The 15,570-nt window shown below is 43.9% G+C and overlaps 1 protein-coding gene across 7 annotated transcripts in view; it reads right to left on the bottom strand.

Annotated features, from left to right (window-relative positions):
- Nucleotides 1–1,595: 1,595 nt before the first annotated feature.
- The window catches only part of LOC310862237 (IQ motif and SEC7 domain-containing protein 1-like), a gene marked incomplete at its 3' end in the record, with an annotated part of 207,144 nt that continues 193,169 nt past the window's right edge, over nucleotides 1,596–15,570 (bottom strand). For 6 of the 7 annotated variants that reach the window (XM_083770038.1, XM_083770032.1, XM_083770034.1 and 3 more), the window contains 10 exons: nucleotides 15,407–15,529; nucleotides 13,431–13,597; nucleotides 12,057–12,196; nucleotides 10,602–10,631; nucleotides 8,911–9,036; nucleotides 8,646–8,745; nucleotides 8,164–8,325; nucleotides 6,267–6,443; nucleotides 4,042–4,091; nucleotides 1,596–2,165 (listed from right to left, as the gene is read on the bottom strand). In XM_083770038.1, coding sequence (XP_083626164.1) covers nucleotides 1,596–2,165; nucleotides 4,042–4,091; nucleotides 6,267–6,443; nucleotides 8,164–8,325; nucleotides 8,646–8,745; nucleotides 8,911–9,036; nucleotides 10,602–10,631; nucleotides 12,057–12,196; nucleotides 13,431–13,597; nucleotides 15,407–15,529 — 1,645 coding nt within the window. The remainder of the gene's footprint in view (nucleotides 2,166–4,041; nucleotides 4,092–6,266; nucleotides 6,444–8,163; nucleotides 8,326–8,645; nucleotides 8,746–8,910; nucleotides 9,037–10,601; nucleotides 10,632–12,056; nucleotides 12,197–13,430; nucleotides 13,598–15,406; nucleotides 15,530–15,570) is intronic. The other variant, XM_083770037.1, reaches the window with a different exon arrangement.

Below are 15,570 nucleotides of genomic sequence, written 5' to 3'. Positions count from 1 at the left end.
TATCAAGGCAAAAAAAGAAAAATATGGAACTGTTTATTTGTTTTTGTTTTAAGAGTCAGGAAAGCAGCTGTTGCATATTTAACCACTTTAGCCCTATACTATACTAGCAATAATATCCGATCTATCCGAGCTCAAAGGTTGTGAGCTTGTACATGTAGATCTGCTATTTTCGCTATAAATTGGACATTTTGGAGGGAAAAAAGACCGTCACCAATATTGACATGCCTACAATAGGAACGCCAGGTGGAACATGGCTAAAGACAAGAGACGATGCAACATGTTCTGCAGGGGTCCGTCTGTAATAAGCCTTGAAGTACACTCAAACTGTCTGAAAGGTCCGAAGGTGCCGTTCGAACAAAAAATATATATCCCACCTTTCACTACAAAGCTTCACTAGTTTATATAGCTCTACGCAGCCACAGTATGAGTGGTAAACTGAGATTAAAGGGACCAAACGACCCAGCATATCAACAGGAACCATCTGCTCCGAGTGGACCAGGAAACAGCCCCGAAAAGAGCCCCACGCTTCAGGACTCGTACGCTACAGCTGCCATCCAGAGGCTCTCAAATTGAAAAGGCAAAAAAATACGATTCCATAATCGATTATATTATAGGCCAGACTGACTGGGAGTTCTCTCCTTTTCAGAATTACTGTACGTGTTCCGTTACCATAAGAGCCAGTATAATACTGATAAAATTCATTTCATTGATAATAATAATTGATGTAAGTATAATCTTACAATTTACCTTTACGCACAATATACTGTACATGAAGTCTTGACTAAATAGATTATGCATTAGTAATTGGCACATTTATTTATGAGAGCTAAGAGACAACACATATATGCTGTCGTCTACATTAAATACAGCACTAGAACTACTACGACTGAGACGGTTTACTCAGTTGTTTACCTGTCCGTTGATCAAGGTAGTGTGAAATGATTATATCTATAGCTTTTTCACTACGTATGAGTTCTACAGGAGGCAACAACAAGTAGCGGTTCTTAAATGATAATAGCATCTGCAAACCCAAGAAAGCAGTGTTGAAAGTTAGCTTCTTCAGAAAGACTGTGTACAATATAATATGCCATCGTTGTTTTAGAGAAAGCATTCCCACCGTATTTATCCGTACGACTTTTAACCAAGGATGCCTTTCTCCTCTTGATTATCTGAAGGGAAGACAGCGCTATCGGAAGGAATGGAGCAATGGTGTGTAGTGGCTTGTTGAGAAAACCAGCGTTCGCATCATCCATCACAGCTGGGTAGCGAGGTGGGAGTTTTATGGAAAATATAAGGCATTTTCCTACACACAACACCCCTGTGGAACCCTGATGAGCTAGCAAAGGCCCATTAGCGGAGGATTTGAGTCCGGTTTCCATCCTGCATATTATTTGGGGAGTTGTAGGGTTACTAGGTGACTGCCTGTGATCCGTCTCCTCCACAGCAGCAGTTAAACACAGTGGACAGGCCGTATGCAGACTTATGCCAGTCAGTCCCTTTGGTGTAAGCAGTTGTCTTCCTTCATCGAGTTCTCTCACTACTTTTTCCTGTGTCTCACTACTTTTTCCCTCCCCCTCTCTTGCGAGGGGAAAACATCACACCACGGTGCTGATGCCACTGTGTTTGGGTTTGGGTCCGCCAGGCGCCGAACCCGGCTGCTGACTGTGGTGGTGAGGGCCGTGCTGGGAGTACGATGCGTGGTGAGAATGCTGGCTGTGGTGGCTGTGCTGCGGGAGAGGAGGAAGCGCGTGTTGTTGCGCGGTGTGCGTGTAGGCCGGGTGCTGGTGGAACTGCGCGTGTGGCGGGGGGTGGTAGTGGTGGTGGTGGTGGTAGGGCGGGGGGTTCTGTTGGACCTGGCAGTACTGGGAGTGGTGGAGCTGGGCCTGTGGCGTGTGAGTGCTCTGCTGCACCACCTGGGCCGTGTGGTGGAGGTTGGACGGGTGGGGCTTGTGGGATATAAGGGTGGGGTGCTGCTGCGGCGGGGCGGGGTGCTGAGGAATGGGAGGATGGCTCTGAGACGGAGGCTTCCCTCGCTTGCTGCCGAAGAGTGACCCGAGGATGCTCCCGGTCGAGGCTGAGTTGGGGATGGATGAATGGCTGCGGGGTGCGCCCTCACGCGGAGTGGTGGCTCTCCGGCGAGTGTGAGGACTGCTAATGATGGACCCCTGCAGGACAATGGGAGGTACAACAACGTGCCGGTCAGATGTTATGCAAATTCTCCTGCACCGTTGCTACACTATGGGTGCCTTGCACCTGCCTGAAGGATTCATAGGCATACTTAAGATAAACAATAAGTAGCAAAAAATGTTATTGGGCATGCAAATGACAAACAAAAAATGAGAGAACATGAATGTTTTCACACACTTCATGCCTCTATTGATGGCCAAACATCACAAATATGTTTACAGTAAGAGCTTCAGGACTCAAATATATCTAATGACTAATTTATACTTTGACATACGATGGTGCCCCGTGCCTAAAATAGCTATTTTCGATGCAGGACACCACCGTACAACTATGCATAAATCAGGCTCATTAAATCCAGACTTAAATATATATAATAAGCTAACATAATGACAAAGACGTGAGCAAGAAAATGCCATTTCTCTCTTCACTTGCAGTCGAAACACGTTGGGAACCTGCCAGGAGTCACACATGCACAATGTTAAAACCGATGGAGGCTTAGAAGCCACATGCAGAGGGTGTATAACAGGCAGACTTTCCATCCACACTGGGATAGCATTCAGATAGACAGCAGTAGGCAGTAGGAGGGACAGAGCTCTGGTTGATGCTGTTCCCTTTGGTCTGTGGCTCCAGTTCTACACAAGCCAGAACAATTCTTCTTCTAAAAAAATAAGCGATTCCCAACCTGTGGGCCCGGGGCCGACTGGCGGGCCATCAGGATATTGCAAGTGGGCCCCCAAATAAATTGATATGATTGATATATTTTTTTATTAATTTGTTTCATTTTAAATCGTGGTATTTTTTTTCTTTAAAAACCTTGAAAAATGTGTTACCGTGATACAGAGAAATAGGAACTTAAAGGTATATTTGTTAGTTCCATTGATCCAAGCCGGAATACAATCGACCAATTGATTGATCATTAAAATAAACACGCTCTGAAAATAGAGATGTGTTTATTTACAGATGTGTGGTCAAGATGGCCCACCCATCTGACCCCTTAACGAGGGCGGTCTCGTTGAGTCATATGGGTGGGCCGGCAAGCGCTTTTCGATGGTTTCAAGTCGGCTCTGATCCAGAAGAGGTTGGGAACCGCTGTTCTAATCCCAGCAGCTTTTAAGGCCTTCCCTTTGTCACATGCTTGTTGCCGCTTCGTCTACGACTGAAGAGAAACCGTGGTAGACAATAGGGTTTGATCCAGACACCAACCCAGCACATGGACTCATGGACACATGGAATGAATAAAAAGGTGAATGAATGAAATCCACATCTCAATAAAAACCTGTAAAAGGGCTCTAGTCTACACAGTATGTTCCTGCCTGGAGACTGGACCTTTTGATAAGAAAGGAAACAGACCTGCAGGCCCTGGGGCTGCAGACAGATTCTAACTAGCACCCCTATAGCCTAGGGGAGGAAGGAACCGAAAGAAAAGTCTGGCTGCTCGACGTGAGTGAATGAAAAGACAGGAAATGATAAGAAAGACAGACAGCCAGGGGGAGGACAGAGGGACTGAAGGAGGGGGAGGGGGGGTGTATGAGGTTAGTAGAGTCATGCTTGTTTCATATTGGCCACATAACTTGACCAAAACAGGAGAACTCCATACAGGGGCAGGATCAGAGGCAGGCAAGCCCAACGCATGCACACTAACCGAGGCAGGCCGGCAATAAAGGCATCCCAGGAATAAAAATAAAAATAAATAAATGACCCAAAAACAAAAACAACAACGAATGAACTGTCTATGAAGCAAAGAGGGTGCAAGACCAAAACAATCAAAATAAATGTTTTTTTTTTTTTTTTTTTTTTTTACAGTGCACATCATCACATAGAGAGTAGCTTGGATACCAGCTGCTTCCAACTTACTTCCATATTGCTGTCTAGTGATCCTGCACTGCTGCGACGCCCCCGTTTGCCTGCCCGAGACATGCAATACCACAGATTAGAGATGGACAAGTACTCCTGGATCAACTACAGAGGCTCAGGATAGCCATCCGGTCCCATAGGGGAGCAGTGCAGGAGATTGTAAACTGTGCGTATATAACGTAACAAATGTGGGTAGAGAGGGAAATCAATGGGGTGGGGTGGGGTGGGGGGGGTTCTGGGAGCATGTGGGGAAACAGGTGGTGAGTATTGTGTCTGTCTTTAGGTTGTAGTCCTCTTTCTCAGTTTTAATTCAGTGTTTAACTCGGATTCATTCAATATTTATTTTAAAACATCATTCTGTGTAATTTACCTCTAAACTATAGGCCGAGAGCTCAAATCCAGATGTACCTAAAGTCAACATGACTCCCTGACGGCCGGGCGTGCATGCTCCCTGAGAGACAAGGTGCACTTTTCACCGGACGATGACCTATAGAGTGTCTCGGTGAGTTTACCCCCACACAGTTTGTCCTGATACAATGTGACAACTGGATCTAAAATGTTGTCACAAGATGAGGATTGTCATTAAGGAGGCTTGAGTCCAGCAGTAGTGAGTCACAGAGGAGAAGAGAGACATCAAAAGCAATACAATGGCATGTGGGATGTACGGGCAAACACACGCTCAGCCAATGATACATGACTGATTATTATCACACATAACCAGGACAAAACCCTGATGTGTATGGAAATAACAATAAGTACGCATGAAATGGAATATGGAAAGAAAGGAGAAATTAAATAATAACATTTGTTACACAACAATGATCCCACTATCATGCCACAATATCCTGCATAGAGAAAGTTCTCAACAAAAAAACAAAACAAAACAAAAGATAAAACACATGTGAGAGAAAAGTGGAAGGATCATCACTTCTATTAAGTCATCACCGACTGCACAAGCTATACCGTTTTGTAAATTAAGTGCCGGAGGATATGATCTTTACTGCGTCACAGAGAGTGAGACAAGGACCCCTGACTGGATCTCCTTTTGGTATCAAGTTAATCAACCAATAACATAACATTACACAGTAATGAATGAAATGTATGTCGCTTCAGAGACAAGAGGCGCTACTGTATGTTGGGACTCCGATATTCATGAATGGAAATGATTGTTAGCACTGAGGCCGAAGGTAAACTTTTTTTTTTAGAACGCCACAGATCACAATTGCATTCTTTGGATTAGTTTCACAAACGTGAGACAAGATGACTGAATGGCCAGGGATTTCTGAATCAGTAACAAATACAGATCAAGCAAGGGTGTCTTCTCGGGAGGAATGTTTTCAACACAATTTAGGAATGACAGGTAAACATCATGTGACATGAAAAACAATATATAAATGGAATCGTTTATAAACAAACCGGTTTCAAATAATGAGGGGGTGACAACTGACAACTGCCCATCAATTTTATTAATCAATCAAAAGATAAATATAATGCATAGAAATGGCCTAATCCTGTATTTCTGAACACTTAAAGTTGTGTTCAGTTGTCAAGTCCATTGTAAAATGCTAGGGCTTGAAGTCACTCTAAACATACTATAGTCTACAGTTAAAGCTACAATCCGGGACTTATTTAATGAATAAACCGGTATATCTATAGTCTTTACATTTCGACCCTGGGGTCAGGTAGTACAGTATTTGAAGCAGCTTGGACTCCTCATGCATAGAAGGAAGCATGAAGTCAGTCTGTTGCTCTCCCCAGGTTGGCAGAGGAAGTGTAGAGCCCAGGATTACATTAGACAATTGACAAAATAATACAAAATAATACAAAATAAAGTTATTTGAAGCACACGGCACACCGGCTTGGACACTAGGAACTCCTGCCATCTTTGTTGTAGCTCAGACATTGTTGATGCGTGCAATTACCTGCGGTTCAATGGTTAAAATCCACACATACGGTTAACGGTACTGCTGAACAACATCTAGCCATTCCTAAACAATGTCCCATCGTGGCGCAAAGCACACGGCACACAGTAGCATCCTCAGTGTTAGTTTAACTCAAGAAAAACTGACCCAAAACGGACTCTTTGAGGGTCTGTAACTCAGAGAGGGTTACAAATAGAACCAAAGGGTCCATTTAAGGGTCCATTAAGTTCCATTTGTAATCAAAGTTGAGTCTAAATGAAACACTGCGTGGCTGGTTGGTTAAAAAAAGCGAGCGGTAGGTACCTGCGTCGGAGAGGTCCCGCAGGGAGCTGCTCAGGGCACTCCTCTTGAGGCCCTCCCCCATGGTGTAGGTGTCGTCCAGACTCTGGCGGTTCATGCCACCGTTGCCGCCCTCCTTCTTCAGACCGGAGCTCTGGGACATGCTGGGTCGAACCACCCCCTTTTGCTTCTCCAGCTCCGCTGTAAGGGGGGGGGGGGGGGGGGGTGACGTCATTACCCCACAGTACTCCCTTATGTAACGATGACTCATCAATGCCCGGTTCGGTTGTAGCTGCACAACACTGTCTGCCAGTCCCTGTTTTGTTTCTTTATCTTTCTTTTTTTGGGTGGGGGGGTGAGGGGTTCAAAGCCAGGACATCCTGTCAGGCATCAAAGCCTACCTGTATGTGGTACACATGGTACACACTTTGGTAAATGGTGCATTTATATAGTGCTTTTATCCAAAGCGCTTTAAATCAACTGTGCATTACATTCACACACACATTCATACACCGATGGCGGAGGAAACCATGCAAGGCACCAACCTGCGTATATGTGTTTCACGTGTTTATGTATGCACGGGATATGTACATATGTGTTTAATCAACTGTATTCTAATGCTGACCAACGGAAGTGACAGTGATATCTGACAGAACAAATGATCCATCTCTTTGCTATTGTGCTTGCATATTGTAATACCCTGTTTTGTGTTTGTTTGTTTTGTTTTGTGTTTCTCCTTTTTTGTGTATTGTATTGATTGTAGTTAGGACCCTCTCGAAAACGAGATACTGTATCTCAATGGGGTAATCCTAAATAAAGAATTTCAAACCTGCTCATCGGGAGCAATTACGGGTTCAGAGTCTTGCTCAAGGACACTTTGACACTAACCTTGGAGGAGCCTTTGATCGAACTGGGAACCTTGCGGTTCCATTCCTGACGCTCTACTGGCCACTCTAGCCCTGAGCTACTGCCATTGCCCTGAGCTACTGCCACTTGGCCATTGGTGCCTCCTGCCAGTCATTTTTAGAATAGATTTGAAGGTTTTGTTGTTCAACTTTTTTTTTTTTTTTTTTTTTTTTATCCCACGATTTTGTAACCCAGTTTTTCTTTTAACCCAGTGCCAATTATCTAATGTAATCCTGGGCGCTACACTTCCTCTGCCAACCTGGGGGGGCAGCGGACTGACCTCATGCCTCCTTCTATGCATGAGGAGTCCAAGCTGCTTCTTTTCACCTGACAGAGGGGAATTTCCCCGGCCGGACGTAGCGCGTGGAAGGGACACGTTATTCCGATCCAAGCATGGATGGAGGGACGCTGGATCTAACATTATGAATTATACTGGGAAATATCAATAATGAAAATCAACAATAATGTGAAAAATAGATTTACTTCCTTCAGCCTCCTGGCAGCAGCATGCATCTGATTGGACTAGTAGTTTGCGAGATTAACGCACGCACGCACGTGCACGCCCACGCCCACGCACATGCACACACTCACTCACGCACACACACACACTATTCTAGATGGCTCGCCCACTAGGTACCACGGAACCACGCTAGCCACACGAACGCACGCACGCACACTATTCAAGATGGCTCATCCACTAGGTGCAATGCCGTAAAAAAAAAACTAAAAACATTCTGTTCAGTTTTGACATGACTGAAGAGCCTGTCTGTCTTGTCTGTCTGTCTGCAGGGTAAAATGTGGACCCATAAAGGGTTCCATGATGTGAACACACTGTGGATTTTACAGTGTGTTCGTGCTCACTAACTGCCGTCCCTCTGGGAGGCGTCCTGTGGACTGTGTAAACACTCTGCCACATAAACAGAGCCTGGCCTGGTTCTACTTTACTCTACTTCACACTGCTCCAGGCAGACAGGGGAGACAGGGGGAGGGTGGGGGGGGGGGGGGGTCCACTCACACTCTATCCTGTATTTCTCCATTTCCTGGACCTCGGCGATGGACTCCCGTAGGTCATCGGTGAACTTCTTGCGGTCCTGGGGGTTGGGCGCGTTAAAGTTGATGAGGACTTTGATGTCTGCACCTGGTATGGCTGATGTAAGCCTGATTCCATTTGGGTAATCTGCACCGGCGGTGGGTAACAGAGAGAGAGAGAGAGAGATTAACACATGGATCACATTGATCACGACAAACGTTAAGACACGTCGTGAGAGTCTGTCAGAAGTATTTGGAGTGTAAACAACAGTCACAGTGCATCAGTTTGACTTTCTCATGGCTGTTAAGATGTGTGACGGAGCGAAATCTGAAGCACTGCAAAGTTTTTGTGTAAATACACACACACACACACACACACACACACACACACACACACACACACACACACACACACACACACACACACACACACGAGCACAACGGAACGAGTGAGGAGAAGAGACTTACACTGGTTATCAAACAGAATGACCTGCATCCCGTACAGGGAGAAGCTCTGCCTGAAGCTGTAGGTCACAGAGTTCTTCTTTTTCTGGAAGATCTTGGTTACCTGATTTTCATGGAAGTCGGTAAGAAAAGACGATCGCATGTGAGAGAGTGACAATGAATGTCAATATCAACACTACACCACTTAAGTAGGAGAGGAGGAGGAGAGGAGGCGAGAGCGGAGAGGAGAGAGAGAGAGAAGAGCAGAGGAGAGGAAAGGAGAACACACCACTAGGAGGTCATTGAACAGGAAGATCTCCCGCTGATGCAGTCCCAGTTTCTGGAGCTTGTTGGGGTCTGGTACTTCAAACAGCCGGCAGTAACACACCAGCCTGCGATGGGGCAGTGACAACACCTAGAGGCACGCAGAAACACATGCACACATACCAACACCTCAGTCTGCTGTGCAATAATAAGAAACAAGCGGCATCCATGTTACTAAGGATTTAAAGCTGCAATCAATCTGGAATTGATTTGAATGAATAAAAATGTTATTTGAACAACCAATCTGTTTTTATAGGAGTGTGTCAATATAATATAACTATGACATTTGCAGTGTTTGAGGGTAGTCTCCCTACTCTTCCATTGAGACATTTTAGACCCAAGCAGTGCTGCTGCCTGAAGCTCATAAGCACAATATCTCCCTTTGGCCAAACAAATTCCCTCTCGGAAGAGGGAATTTTCGAGTCCTGGCTAGTGGGTAAGGTACGTCATGAAACCTATGGATTGCATCCTTGACCACATAAACCTGCAGCATCTGGAATTGTGGGAAAGCAAACCTTCGCAGAAGTTTTTCCAATCAACAAGATCACAACGCGAGCAAGCTTGTCGATCGGCTATTTTCTGCTAAAGCTTTGTGGTTTAACCATGTGGTTTAACCAGCAGTGGGTCCATATGGAGACAAAGGATAATATTTGTGTCTCCATTTTGCGAGAAAAACAAAAACAAAAAAATATCCATGAATTCAAGTCTCCATGGTGTCCATCGATAGAGAGAAAAGAAATAGTAATTTTGGCGGTGAACTATCCCTTTAAGGAAGTGTGTTGCATTCTCCATGATGTCCACAGTGGGGAGATCATGTTACAATTACCGTACAATACTAATTCATACTGTCACAGTAAAAACGTTTCATTAATGTCCTCTCCGTAGCTATAAAAGTCAGATTGTCGATGCCAAATAGATCATTCACAGTACTTAAACCGTGTTCACATGTGTCATTGTTCGCATAATGAGCGTGTTCTAGTGGAAGACGATGTTTTATACATGTGGAGATGTATTCTGTGTGTTCTGGGCTGGCTCTTCATGACTAACAGCCTGTGTTCTGTTCTGTTGTGTTGTGCATGTGACAGACGGCCATCTGCACTGCAGCCTCCTGGCGCTGGAAGGAACACGCCCCAGTGCAGCTCAATGCCACACAGGAATTTATACGTGGTGCTGACTCTCTGTCTGCACGTCAAAGTAAAAAGCGTCGTTACTTTATACCCACAAGAGAAGTGGTTCCAAAACCGTTTTGTGTCAAGGACCCACGCCCCCCAAAAAATGGTCTAATATTTGTCTGCAGAATGTAAAAAGTGTCAGGGACCCCCAGAAGCAAAGATTTGAGTTAAGAATATTAACTTAGATTTGCACAAATTTAAGTTAAAGTGGTTAAAATGATTGTGATGCTATATATTAACAAATTCCTGGCACCCCGCCAAGGACCCCTGGGAGTCCTTGTCGGCAAGTGACAGCATTGCGCGGTGGAGTATAAATCAGTCCTTGCTTGCCTAAGTAATCAAACACTTACGAGAATGTACAGTACACCTACTTACTGTACGAACAGTACCGTACCTAACCTACATGTGTACATAACAGTACCTAAAGTGGAAACTGGATGACTCCAGTGTAAATCAAGTGTGAGCTGTAATTTAGTCTACTTACGCATCCTAGTCCATGATGTAATGATCCAATCTGGGGGGAAAAACAGAAGAAGAGTGGGTTATATATTTACAGCTGCACACTCAATGCACAATGTCCTCTAATCTATAAGAGTTCTGAAGAATGATGTCAAAACAACACTGACATTTAAAAAGAAATCCCCTGACTTATGGCATAGAACCTAGAACAGTCTAGAACAGTAGTTTCAAACTTGATATATGTATTTGACTGTGGACCTCCGCCATTTGAAAATGTTTTGTGCCAGGGATAAGATTTGTGTTACTGTTAATTGTAATTGTAAATGAACCAGAATAGTGCAGGACAGACAAATAGTCCAGATTAGCCTTCAAATTTGGGAGTCCCAATAGGAATATTCTTATCATAACTAATCCTTAAGAATCTAGAAACTCTGATTCTATACTAGAGTACTAGAGTGGTCATCAGTCGGGACAGTGACTACAATTTAAGCTACCGTGCAAAGCAGAGTCCAGCAATTCACAATTCCATCCTAATTGGCTAACATTGGCTTTCAAAGTTTGCAGGATTGGCCCTTTTGAAACAAAAAGCCTCAAATCATGAACGCAGTGTGCAATTTACGTGAAATCCAGTAGGCCACAACCTGACCTGGCCTCGTGGAGACCTGTGCCCCGAGGAGCACTTTTTCTAGTCTATATCTATTATCTATTATCTGCATAGTACTTTATTTTACTTTATCTGTATATTTTGACGGGACAAAGCATATTAATGGACATTACAAATAAATGCAATGTAAATACACCAGATTTAGCAAAGATGCTAATTCTCACAAAGCACAAAGCACAATAACAAAACAGGCAGCAACAGTATTTTCAGTGACACCGATTACACTACGAGACAATGCATAAAAACATACACACAAGAAACAAGTATACTATAAAGTATAAACTATATTAAGAAAATGGTGACAAGAAGGGACAAACTAAGAGAATCATCTTGGTTAATTGGAAATCTGAAAAATCACCTTCACAGAGACACTGGCTGAATGAGCTTTCATCATACTGTACCCCTGAAAAGATACTGTACAATGTAAGAAGAAGGCCTGCTACTTTTGAAAAGATATGGGGCAGGTTCTTTGAGGTTCTACCTTCAATATCTCCTCTGGGTTGATTTAGTTTTATTTATATTGTTATTTTCATGTATTTATCCGAGTTGATGTTGTCAAGAGGTGTTGTGTACAATACAGAGTAATGAGAGCTGTGCAGTTTTCCTTTCTGGGGTTGGGGTGGGGGGTGGGTTGTTTTTTACTGTTTTTTTACTTTTCCTTTTTGAGTTTGTCTTGTCTTGTTTAAAAAAAAAAGAAATCATGATTCTGTAATTCATTGTTGTATGATATCTGCATTATCAATAAATAAATCTTAAAAGAAGGGACAAACTAGCAACTATCCAGAAACAAAAACAAAAACACTGAAGGAGACTCACTGGTTTCTTTCCAACGATGAGCTTCTCCACCTTCTGCACCTGGGAGACGTGGTCCTCGTTGGTCTTCAGCTCGCGCTTACGGATCCTCTCGTAGATGCCGATCAGAGTCTCCCTGGGGATGTCCTCGCCGTCGTCCACACCTTGACAACACAGGGGAGAGTAGCTTGTATATCTGCTATTTCTTCTTGGGTAAAACGAAGGGAAAAAAAACCTTCCACAATGAACTGCTGTCACCTTACAGTGGTAAACAAAAACAATGCTTTTGGAACTGACAAAAGTATTTTAAGGATTATTTCACCAAAGTAATAAATCAATCAATCAGTAGTAAGACAATAGATTTATTATTATAAAACATAGCTGCAGTGTGATGAGTCTCGGACAACAATGGAACAGAACCATCTGTTACTGTAAGTCATGCTCTATCTATAAACAAGAATACAAGACTTGAGTTGTGACACACAACCAAGAAGCTCTGTCACCACCACAGACAACACCCTGGTGTCACTGTGGCTTTGCATAACCTCCATGTAAAACATGAATAACATCATGAGGTCCTGAACTCGAAACCACCCCCCACCCCCAGTTAAGACAAAACCAGGGGGCTTCAGGCCAAGGACCCCTTAGCCGAGAGAGGTGAAGCAGATACACCCACTACATATTGTATGAAATTGTGTTGCAGATTAAACCTTTTTTTTTTTTTTTTTTATCCCACGATTTTGTAACCCAGTTTTTCTTTTCACCCAGTGCCAATTATCTAATGTAATCCTGGGCACTACACTTCCTCTGCCAACCTGGGGGGGCAGCGGACTGACCTCATGCCTGCTTCTAAGCATGAGGAGTCCAAGCTGCTTCTTTTCACCTGACAGAGGGGAATTTCCCCGGCCGGACGTAGCGCGTGGAAGGGACACGTTATTCCGAACAGTTCCTTTCCCCTCCATCAGGCGCCCCGGCTGGCCAGGGGGAGATTAAACCTTTTCATAGATTTTATAGACAGCTTCAGAGACTGCTTGTTTGACAGCATTATCATTGTGTGTACGGATTCATGTTACTGTGTATTTTCAGATGTAGTTAGCCAATTAAACCATCAATACTTAGAACACTTGTACTTGGTCTGCTCTTTTTCCATTCCACCCTACACCAAACCTCTTTGCTGAAAATAGCCGAGCTACAGTACAAGGGCGTTTGTGGGCTTGTAGATCTACTATTCAGAATAGGGATGCTAAGATTTAAGTGGTTAATGTAAACAAAGATTTGGTGTAGTAACTCTGAGGACCCCCTATGGGCCCAGGACCCCCCGTTGAAGACCCCTGGACTAAACATTGCAAAATAACAACAAATTGTGAGGTGTATAAATGAGGTTTTAGCTCTCGTTACCTCGCAGGTTCTTCACAAAGTCCTCCAGCTTCATCTTCCTCTCAGGCTTGACGTTGGGGCTGTACATGTCCGTGTTGAGGAGGATGATGGCGAAGGCCAGGATGAAGATGGTGTCGGGGTTCCGGAACTGTCGCACCACCGTGGGATTACAGATGCAGTAGCGCTGACTAAAAGATATGATACAAACAGAAAACAATGTTATGTGTCTCTGGTCATAAGCTCTCATTATGAATCATGTTCATGCTGGCAAAAATGTGGTATTAGCTACTTAAACCCTATATTCTTAGTTGACTGGGGAGTCATCCAACGAGTAATTGCTCAAGACCACTGCCCTAAACATGTAGTTTTGTCGTTTGTCGCAGCAAGGGGCCAGTGAGGCACTCCAAAGTTGAAGCACTGGGCCCTAGTGGTAAGAGGAAGGACTGCAGTCGGACCCGTGGATTCATGACGAGGAAACCCTGTGCAGCTGGGCTTTAACATTGAGCGCTCGGTTGCATTTCCGCATTGGACCACCAAACTTTGGTGGTCCAATGCGGAAATGCGCCCAAAAAGACGGAAATAGACGGTCCTTCGGGCTGCTTCAAAACGCCACTGAGCAACTTCCACTGATATGAATAGCGGAGGGGGCGGAGCACTCTATGGTTAACAGGAATAAACAGAGAAGCACCTGGGAGGAAGTGGTCTAACAAAGGGGAGGAGCCAAACAGAGTTCCTGTTTCCACACCAAAAAGGGGGTGGTGCCACCAGAGGCAAAATCAAAGGGGAGAAAATTGTTTTTCCTTTTCTTTTACCCCAGATTGGTTCCCAGATTGAGTGGCTGTAATATTTTTAACGGAGCCGAATTCAATTTCGAACATCGCCTTTACTGTACAAGCTCACATCACATCTACACTGCGCTGTGCGCTTGTAAATCCGCTATTTTTGGACTATGTGTGTGAATAGGGCTTAAGTGGTTAAGATCATACAGTGCAGTGGATATTTCTGCTCTGTCATGGTTTTCATCATAGCGTGAGAACCTGCTACATTTACTCAAGCTAAAGTAATGCAACCACTGCCTGCCTCCAAGTATCAATAAATCATTCAGATCCTCCAGTAGTAAACACAGCCACAGTCACTTACTACTGTACCAAGGTTATTAGATTGAACTCACACTAAACTAAATACTAACATTTTAATAAAAGTTTAATAAAATAACAAATAAATAAGTATATGTAAACAATGTATAACAGAAATGTAAGAAAAAAATATTTAATTTTAGTCTATTGATAAAATCTGTCAATACAGCAAGCATGAAGAAGCATTGGTTCATACGATGTTCATTGAGACATGACTGTTGAGTCAATTTAGTGTTAGGTTATTTTAAAGGTTTATTAAAACTAAACTAAAAGCTAAACTTGAAACTAACAAACCAGCTGTGGAATCAAACTAAAACTGAACTGACAACCAACCAAAAAAGAAAAAAAAACGAATAATCTTGGATACTGTAAACACATAGAATATCAAAACAGATACACAACAGCCATTAATGTGTACACTCCAATTGCAAAAAGGGGCAAAGTGCATTTGGCTCCCGCAACCGTAGCCTCGTTTTAAGAAAGTCCAGGAGACCCATTGTTTACACACAGATGTTCACACAGGAATCAGGGACACTTACTTCACTTCATTAACAATGCATGTTTGTTTCAGGAACTCTGCAACCAATAACGAAGGCCATAGGTTAGGCCGAGTATTGATGGGTTGCGAATCGTATTCCAATGTGTTTTTGTAGAATGTGTACTGTGCAGCCTCATTATTATACTAGTAATTAGCACATCTGAAGTGTCAGTCTCTTGTGTCTCGGCACCAGTGACGTAGAGTCTGTGGGGGCCGGGGGGCCAGGGCCCCCATGAGGATTATACAAACTATTCGTCCCTGCTCGGCACCACCTATCAATCAATGTGAGCTCTAACCCAGATATTTAAGCAATATGCTCTGACCTGTAGGCTTCGATGAGCCGCTCCACCTTCTGGGCCTCTCCCTGAACACGGATATGGTTCTGGAACTTTCTGAGAGCTTCGTCCAACTCCATTCCCTGGAAGTCCATCTCATCCACCACACAGCTGCAGAGTGCACGCACACGCACACGCACACGCACACGCAC

Source organism: Protomyctophum parallelum (assembly GCF_964188405.1).
Source record: "Protomyctophum parallelum genome assembly, chromosome: 7".
In the NCBI taxonomy this organism is placed as follows: Eukaryota; Metazoa; Chordata; class Actinopteri; order Myctophiformes; family Myctophidae; genus Protomyctophum; species Protomyctophum parallelum.
This window is presented reverse-complemented; position numbering and strand designations above follow the sequence as displayed.